General features: G+C 36.9%; 1 protein-coding gene across 3 annotated transcripts; it reads right to left on the minus strand.

Moving 5' to 3' along the window:
* Positions 1 to 1,273: 1,273 nt before the first annotated feature.
* LOC140783385 (ethylene-insensitive protein 2-like) lies at positions 1,274 to 8,212 on the minus strand. 3 transcript variants are annotated; one of them, XR_012108138.1, is made up of 8 exons: positions 7,808 to 8,212; positions 7,583 to 7,711; positions 7,367 to 7,439; positions 6,290 to 7,143; positions 4,676 to 4,803; positions 3,568 to 4,591; positions 2,023 to 2,903; positions 1,274 to 1,765 (listed from the first exon to the last, which is right to left on the minus strand). XR_012108138.1 is itself a non-coding variant. In XM_073130259.1 (7 exons), the coding sequence occupies exons 5-6, from the start codon at positions 3,754 to 3,756 to the stop codon at positions 2,598 to 2,600; spliced, it is 495 nt and encodes a 164-aa protein (XP_072986360.1). In that variant the 5' UTR covers positions 3,757 to 4,803; positions 6,290 to 7,143; positions 7,367 to 7,439; positions 7,583 to 7,711; positions 7,808 to 8,212; the 3' UTR covers positions 1,274 to 1,765; positions 2,023 to 2,597. The 3 variants fall into 3 exon arrangements, 1 of the variants encoding a protein (XP_072986360.1); XR_012108139.1 differs by having other exon boundaries at positions 2,023 to 2,219; positions 2,307 to 2,903; positions 3,568 to 4,803; XM_073130259.1 differs by having other exon boundaries at positions 3,568 to 4,803.
* Positions 8,213 to 9,630: the final 1,418 nt, after the last annotated feature.

The raw sequence follows: 9,630 nt of genomic DNA on the forward strand, positions 1-9,630 counted from the left end.
ATCTTTATCCATGGAAAACAGGGAGTTCTTCTGTGTAAGGTAACCTATTGCTATCTTAATGGTGATTGAAGTATACAACTTGTTGCCATGTTTAAAATAAATTATATAGAAAGAGAAGCAACTTTTTAAGTTTCAGGATCATCATCCATAGTATTGCAATCATGTGGTAGTTTGGGGGCCAGATTACTCGACAAAGAAGAAAGCTTAGCTCTTTGTTTAATTCATAAATTTTTTTTGTAATATTTTAAAATTATTATTATTATATAATAATTAAATATTATAATAATTTTATCAAAATTATATATTATACTACGCACTAATCTAATTACCAATTTTTTTAATATCTATTCCATAATTTATCTTATATCAAACCAAAGGTACTTATTATAATTTCATAAAAAGATACAACCTTTTTCCTTATTTTTCACTTTATATCATATTAAAACTAATTATTATATTTTTATTTCAGAATATAAGTGAACATAAAACTAATTAAAATAAAAGTCTTATTCGAAAAATAACAAATAATTTTTTTAATGTAGAATGGCCTGTAACACGAAAATTGTGAATAAGAAAAATCTCATATTTTTCTTAAGAATGAGTACAATAGAGGTTGTATTAATTTTAGCAGAGTTACTTTGAGAGTACATGCAATCAATTAGGAAGTCCAACCCAATTCCAATTTGACCAATTTTTTTGGAATTAGTAGCTTTTCATGAATGCAACCATCATCCTTCCCTAATTAATATGCCTCTCATCTACAAAGGGCTCCTTAATATTTCTTGTCTAACAGATGGGCCATCGTAATCGATAATTAACACATTTTATCTTCTCCCACATGTTTTAAATTCGAATTTAATTGAGATATTGATTTAACTAAAATAAGGTACTTTAATTTAAGGTTAACAATTCTTTTAACTCGACATAATAATCTGACATGAAATTAAAAGTTTTAAAGCAGTTTGGATTTAATATAATCTAGTTCATTGACTTACATTAGTTATAACTCAGATCACTCTCGTTTATAATTTGAATAAAATGATTTATAACATGAATAATTTATATAAATTCAAAGTAACACGATTTGAAAAAAAAAAAAAAATAGGCCCAAATAGGGATCAAGTGGCCCATTATGACAAGTCCAGCTTGTGGTGCATACATCACCTTAATCTCCTTAATCAACTTTTGCTTTACATTTCCTTTTAATTAACTAATTACATCTCGAATCCTTCAACCAATCAACCTAGTGGTAAATGACAAAGAATGCAAGATCGAATCCAATAAAATATAATATAATCTTATGCGAGGCCGAATAAAATAAAAATGGTTCACATCACTCAAAGTTAATTCATAAGACAAGCAGCCAAATAGTATTTTAGCCTCTATTTGTACAACATATCCACTAATAAGCAACTGCTTCTTTCAACTAATCAGGACTAGAATTCAAAAGATTGAAAGTAACCCACATCATAAGTAGTCTCACTCACCAATTAATGCATAATATTATATATATATAAAGATATGAGGATTTCCACCGACTACTTTGGTGGTGGAGGTGGGTGTGGTTGGGCCATGGGTGGTGGGGCCGGGGGTCCATAGAACCGTTGGCCCTGCCACATGGATCGGCCACGGCCGCGGCCGAATAGGTAGCAAGCAACGGCGGCGATGGCCACCAGGATGAGGAACAACGGCAGAGATATCACCAGTACATATCCCATATCCTCTTCCTCTTGTAGGACCACGTTAAGAGTCGTCTAATCTTTCCCTGCAGGAACACCATTAGATAGATGCAAACTATTTGCAACGGGAGGAGGAGTATTTTGGGTCACGGGAGAGAAAAGAGGGGATGAGGGGAGGATTGGATTACAGACTCACAGTTGATCTTATTGAATTTCTTTCTTATTCCTATAAACCCCCTGATGAGTAGCATGCATGAAGTCCTATCGGTTTTCCTTTTCTTTTCTTTTTAAATTTTTATGGATAACGGAAGGGAAATCGAGATGGAATAAAGCATAATCGTACCTCTGATGGCCGGAATTCGGATAAAACTCTGATAGCAAGTAACCTTTCTTTCTGTCCTTCTGCAAGGGTTCTCTCATTCTATTTGCCGAGAGCGAGAGAGTAAAGTGGATTTGTATTTTTTTTAAAAGTCAGCCACGTGTAAACTATTCATGTGGTACTTTGTCTTCAGGTGTATATATAGTATCTCCACGTGTAAACTGGAAAAATAAAGTTTGTAAATTAAGTGGGTTAAAATATATAGAGGACCAAATATAAAATCCCCCATCACTCCGCACTCTAAGTACCTGCATCACCATACGATACCTATATGAATTTTCTCAACTTACTTCAGGTCATTATTGTGACAACCTTCTGAATGGGGGGAGAAACAAACTCTCTAAGCAGTTTGAGTTAATCAAATTGCAGCCTCCTCCCATCAGGATGGACTAAAGTCAATTCAGATGGGTCTTTTGACGCTTTGATGCATCAAGGTGAAGCTGGCTGGGACATGCCTCATAGTTAGGCCATGCGTCAGAAAATTGGGACATGCCTCAAAGTTAAGGAGAACCTTAGCGTATCATGGTGGTTCCTACTTTTTACTTTGTACCAGAGGACTTCTTCGAAAGCCGGCGTTTGTACCGCTTGAGGACTGAGACCACATTCTCCTTCCCCTTAGGGAAGGCAACATCACCTGCCGCAGTTCCAGCTTGGCCCCTGCGCCGAGATATAGCAGCTTCGACACCCTTTAGCATTTGCAGGATAAGGTCTGCAGTTGTGCAGTGGCTCCTGCTTAGCCTTCCTAAGATCTGCTTGAACTCTTCAGCAGTCATGTTTGGGTGGTCAAGGCACTTGCATGGGACAATTCGATGGCGATGTTTCAAGAATGCAGGAATAAGTATTCCCTGCATCACATGTTCACATATTATCAATGGAAGGCAATAAGTATGGTCACTGTGTAACTTTACATCAAATAAGGCTGCATATGAGATTGTATATAAAGTACTAGAGAAAAAAAAAACTACAGTTAGCTCCTATTTATTGTCGACCCTGATTCAATTATTTGGTTCAGATTTGAGTTTGTATTTCCAAGCAGATACCTGGATACTATGAGACACTGCCAGTTTCAACTAATGACGACATTTACATGTAACTTGGTTTGACTTCTTCCAAACAAATATTTTGAGTGTAATATCATGTAAGCAAATATTTACTACGATAGGTTCTCTCAGCTTCCAAGGTTGTTACTTCCTGAATCAAGCTAATTGCTAGAAAATCACGTTTGCACACAATGGACAAACCATGCCATAACAAGTTCACATATTCGACACAGGACTTGCATGCCTACGAACATTCTTCCATGTTCTTCATTATCTCTTTGAATGAGAGAATCTAGACATCCTTATATGACATTAAAAAGAAAACTCTGGATTCTTCACCATTTAAGAGAAAGAAACTAATTCAGGTTTTGCTACTGCTGACAACATAAAAATTACTTCTAAAACAGAGAATGACAGTACTTTAGTCAATCCTTTGGAGCTAAGACAGAGTTATGCTGTACATGTTTACCTGCAAGCGATTGAGAACATAGGTATACCTGCCCCAAAGCTCTGGCCGGTTCTCCACATGCAGAAGTTCTAATATTCGGCGAATGCACCAAATTCCAAAGCTAACAATCAAATCAGCATGCCAAACGCAGCCTTCTCCAAAGCCAGGAATTGAGGAGCAGAGCTTGCTCACTTCTTCCTCAATGCCCATTTGGGCTTGATTCACTTTGCAACTGCACTCCCCATTTTTAAATCTCTCAGCTGCAGCTATCAAATTTATTAGCTCTTCATCATAACCACCTTTGCGAGTGAATAACCAATCAGATCCCTCTAGATTTAAGAGCTTTCCAATGCAAACTCGAAAAGAGTGCAGTACCAAGGCTTCTGATTCTCCGTAGGAAAAGATAATGTTTGAAGTGGAAGGTTTTCTGACTACTCCTGGTTCCCCACATTTACTAGGTAAACTTTTCGTCACAAATTTCCCCTCGAATAGTTGAGGAGCCCATAAAGGTTTAGAGTCTGGTATCGGGTTAACAGCCTGATAAAAGTAGCTTTTATTTTCTTCTGATTGATAACATGCCCCACTTCCTTAACTTCAGACTTTAAGACAGAAATATTCAGATTTTTAGATTGTTCATTTGCCAATTTATCTAAAGATAAAATTGCACCTGAGAAATCATCTGATTGCCCACCTCTTTCATCCATACAAGAATGCATTATCAGTTTCCTCGATGCTGAAAAGTTCACTTGCATGGCAGCATCATAGTTTGTTGACCTCGTCAGGCATTCTGATCTTGTCTCTGTATTACATGAGTTATTGTGAAAAGCTCCACTTCCTATCATTTCTGCTTTGACAGATGCGGAGGATACCTCTAACTCTAAGTCCAAATCAAATAACATGTCTGCTCTAATGATCTTTGCTTTCTCTGTCAGATGCCCATGCGAGTCAAACAAATGTCCCCAGAAATCATCAAGAAAAAATGCTAAATGGCGTCGTCCAGAACGAGTCAGTCCAATTGTTGCCGTGCTGTTCTTTCTCCCAACACCTGCATCATTACATTTTATTTTGGCGCTATCAAAAGATACATGTGCCTTGAATGTTGACGTACATGGATACTTAAGAGGCTCACAAGTATAATTAACCGTTGTCATCCTTCTTGTCATGCATAACCACTTCTGATTCCCTGACAAGCGTTGTTTCATTGCTCAGAACAATATCTCCATTAAAAATGGATTGTGTTTTCTCTGGACAGAGTGCCTGACAGATACAAACATAGGCAGAAGTTAGAAAAGAAGAAGGTTCCTTAGTTACTAGTTCAGAACCAACAAGTGTATGTTTATCAAGATTGACCACCATAAATAATTTATTAGATCGGATCTCCATGAAGTCCTCGATCTTTCTTTGTTTAAAGAATTCTATCACGGTCATACCGTGGTTTAAAGTTTTGTCCGAAACCAAGACATTTCGCTAAAATATTTGGCGTTTCAGTCCCTATCCAATCTGAAACTAGCATCCAATTTTTCTACGCTGGATTTGACTTGGCGAATAAACCGCAACATTTTATTTTTTAACCAAGCTGAAACCAACCAAAACCGAAACCGAAATCGAAACCAGAACTTCAGATTACGGGTCATACATATGACTTCTTTTTCTACCCTTGGATACCTCAGCACAGTCACCGAAACCGGAACTTCAGACTATGGGTCATATGACTTCTTTTTTCTACCCTTGGATACCTCAGCACAATAATTTTGCATGCCTGACTTGCAAATCTGCATATATGTTCTACCACTTGCTGACATTGTAGATTTCAGTGCCCAACAAAATGAGAAGCTCAAGGATGTGAAAACTTAAACAAGGAGGACAAGAATAGTATAGGGTAGTGCATCATATCCAGCAACAATTTTTGAATAACAATGACAGAAAAATCATGACACTTGTCATAATCAGTACATGAAAGACAAGACAGAAAAGAAATTTCTGTACATATTGAGATTTTGAAAGTGTCCATTTTAAAACTTGATGATGAGTTAAGTAGAAGGGTATACTGAGATACTGGAACGATATCTGAAGCTTTCACTATAAGATGATGGATCCAATTAGGTAGGTCGACAACACCATTAAATGTCGAATAACTAGGCTAGAGATGAAGAGAACACACAAAGAAAAATCTTCAAGGAAACAAACAAAAGGAGCCAAAGCCAATTTTTAGATGTAGACATGTAGTAAAACTATCTATGCTACACGCATCGAATTTTTAACTCCTATTTTCAACTAGTTAGCCTTGAAAGAAATCCAAAAGATAGGGAAAGATTAATGTGCAGAAACCAGGTATATGTTACTTTTTTAAAAATAAACTCAATTGCTTAAGTGAAATTGATTTTAGACTAAACTTTGTAGGTAATTTCTGATTTTTTGACTCATATCTTCTAGGACAATGATAAGAGCATGCTTCTTTCCTCTTCTAAATGGTGATTGCAGTGAAACCATTTGACTCAAGGAGTGGGGAGTAATATGGGATAGTTAGATAATTCTTATCATGGCTCATCGTTTATAAAATCGTCTCTGAAGGACAAAAGGGCAGTAGATCTTATGGATAAAACTTCCCTAATATACCTAGTTATAGAACAAAACTAGAAAATAGATAAAAGGTCAAAAACCCTAAGATCCAAGACTATAAAGTTACCAAAATGGATATAACAATAAGAAAAAAAGAAGAAAGAGATCTTTCCTGATGTATTACCTCAAAGCTGCCATCTTTTCGCTTCCATCTACAAAATTTTTCTCCGCAATTATTCTCTTCAAGCAGTTAAAGATCAAGAGAGCAAAAGAACAAAGAATGGCAAGAGAATAAAACTTGTGAGAACCCAAAAGAGGACGGCTTCCAAAGATGTGCTCCATTACTTCTCTCCTTCTGTAACGCATGACCCGCATACGAAAAATGGCACGAAGAAGAGCAAACTCACTCATTTAAAAGTTCTGGTCGATCCAACTTCATCTCCGTTACTAAAATCTCGCACGAGACCCCATGGGGGCTGTAGATATAAATCAGAAAATGAAAAAGAAGAAGAAAAACACCTGAGATTTTGCAATTTTGTGCCCCAGGGGAGGTCCTTTTTTCACATATCACCCTATATGTTCGAAAATTTACTGTTGGAAGGCTGATTTACTCTTCTTTTTTTAAAGAGAAACCCCGTTAGACAGTACAATTAAGCTTCCGCATTCTGTTAACAACTTAATATAAATGAGTTAGAGAAGAGAGAGAGCGAGTGGACACAAGTCTCACAGTAACAAATTAATAAGTATTAAATAAATAATAATTATTATAAGTTCGAAACAAGTCTTTCACTTGGCTATCATCGACACACTAAGAAAAAATTAGGGCATGAAACAAGGAAACACAATTTAATATTCCTAGGTTTCTCCTGAGAGATAATGTATGATTACAACATCGCAAGAAATCCAAAACCTCTGATGTAATAGAAGACACTGAGAGACTATGAGCCATGGCATCCCATGATCTATGTTATTGATCATGGCGCTATGCTGCCTTCGGCGGCGAAGTTTCCATTGAGCAAGATTTTAGTCTTCAGACAGCTGAGAGAAGAAAATTATAGCCAATCAGTATATGTAAAACTAAAATAATAAAGGATAACAGTTTGCATATTCTTGAGTTTTATTACTGCCTTAGAAGATGATACTCTGAAGTATAAAAGAAAACCATGCAGTATATATAAGGATTGAAATCTAGATAGCTGAAATAAAACATCAATTGCGTAGATAGAACATTCAAAAGATCTAAACTTGGAAACAGATTCACCTTCCATAGAACCCATTTGCAAATTGGGAGCCACTGTAGCATATGAACCAAAGTAAAACAAGCATCAGCATATCTACTGAAGTTAAGAAACCTCAAATATAGCATAAGATGCAATTAAGACTCGCTGAATTAGAACTCTTTGGAACTTAATCCTCGCATTTATAGATAATCGGAAACAAAGTAATAAACCCAAATGGAGATATTGAGGAAGGATACTAAAGAGGCAGCGCTCCCACCAATCGAGCATGTATAGCCCCATGGTGACGTTGTAAAGATGAATCTTTCGGCTGACCCAATTCATCTCCTTGCCTCTAGTTCTCTAAAACCCAAACCAAAACCCCTTCTCTGATCCAAAGGAAGAGGAACGTCGTTACAAATAGAGGAGAGAAGAAGAAGGAAAGTCAAAATTTTCTATGTAGTTTTTGAGAAAAAGAAGAAGACCCTTTCAAATGATCCGAGGGGAAAATTCCAGGGTGAGAACAAAAAATGACACTAGATTTCAAACCCTTCTCCGGTTTCGTGGCCACAGGTCAACCAGGAGGAGCTAGTGATGGCGTCCCGAATCCGTCTTGAGAGATGACAGTTACATTTAAAGCAACACTTTGGTCATAGTCAAGATTCAAGAAGAGCTCCTTGGACTTTGGCGACATTTGACTTGAATGATGCTGATCTGAACATATACCGTTAGATCTCGCTATTTCCTCAGAGATAGATGCTTCTCGATCGATTGCCTCCTGATCACCTCCAGTGAGAGGAGTTGAGCCTTATGCAGTGCCATCATTCCGGCCATGATACGGGATCAGGCCAAGGTCCTGGATTTGATTCAGACCCTGGACTGCTGGACATCGTGAACTCTTTCGGGTTAAATTTGGTTCCTATCTGAGTTTAATAGAACCACTGATGCTAAGTGTTAGACCTCTTGCTGCAAATTGTGAGATTTTTTTAAATTATTTTTTGCTTTCATCTTTGTATCAGACTTAAAAATACATATTAAGAATGAATGATATCTCTGGCAATTTTCCTGGAAAAAAAATCATTTGACTTGAATGCTTGTGAATTTAACCGGCCCGAGGATATTGGAATAACAATTTGGCTCATTAAGGTGAACAGAAGATATCTAGATTTTGTTAATTGATCATCTGGAATTTGAAATAAGTGCATCTGCAGCCAGTCTAATGGCCAAGAGAAGCCATTAATTGTAGATAGTAGACTGGTAAGACCAAAGCTTTGTGAAGCCATTAGATAATCCTATGCTAGCAAGGAGATAGACTTGGATATTGTTGCATATGCTGCTATAATAAATAGAAACTGATGGTTAGAATAGCTAGACATCTTTTACGTTCAAGTATGAGAGAGTGTATCCTCCAGTTTGAGTCAGTATTCATACCATTCACTACTTTGACCATAGTAGTGGAGTCGAAGAAGACCCAACAAAGCCTCAAGTCCCTCTAGAAGAGCAGTAGTTTTCCCATGAGCGCGCTTTCACAGTGGGAGAGAAAGAAGGATTTAATTACCTCGATAAATATTATTATTCCAAGTAAGATATTGACTTGCCGTCACCCAACGACCAAAACTCCTCACCTTGTTCCTTAATTCTATAATAAACATGTTAAGTAGAACATGGCCTCAGCATCCAACACATACATTGAAATGTAGTGCGAGTCGATTTAGTTATGATATTCGATGCGCTCATCGGATAGCTCTGATTGTAACTATACAAATTTTAGGATTTCTTAAAAATTTTATGTCGGGTATGATCGAAATCATCTCGACTCACATCAAATCTGCATTTTTAGGCAGTTGAATTACTTAAAAATATTTACGAGTGCGCAGTGTGCACATAATTTCAGTACTCCCATCTTCAAAGTTGGCCCAATTGTGCAAGCTTTATTTTCAAGATGACCAGTGCAACTAAGCTCATAATAGTTGGAGTCTGGCCGAATTAGGCCCAAATAAGCGATGCTTGTGGAGAAGTGCTCAATAGGTTCATATAACTAGTTTGCAATTCTTTAGATCTATACTTCTTTGCTTTCATAATTAATGATGCAAGCCAGCTGGTAGTATTTCTATTTAATAAAATTTGCGTACGGGTGGCTCCGAGTATATGCCTCAACTAACGAAAGACTTTGTTATTTTAATCAATTTGCACCCGTTGTGGTTAGGACTATGTAAGCAGTGAATCTGCCTTTCTTCTTAAAAAAAAGAAGAAGTTTGCATTAAATTTCCAAAGAAAATAAGTTGGCAAATATTTCAAAGCCTAGTTG

This window comes from Typha latifolia, chromosome 3 (genome assembly GCF_019914945.1).
Source record: "Typha latifolia isolate L0001 chromosome 3, TyphaL0001v2, whole genome shotgun sequence".
NCBI classification, from domain to species: domain Eukaryota; kingdom Viridiplantae; phylum Streptophyta; class Magnoliopsida; order Poales; family Typhaceae; genus Typha; species Typha latifolia.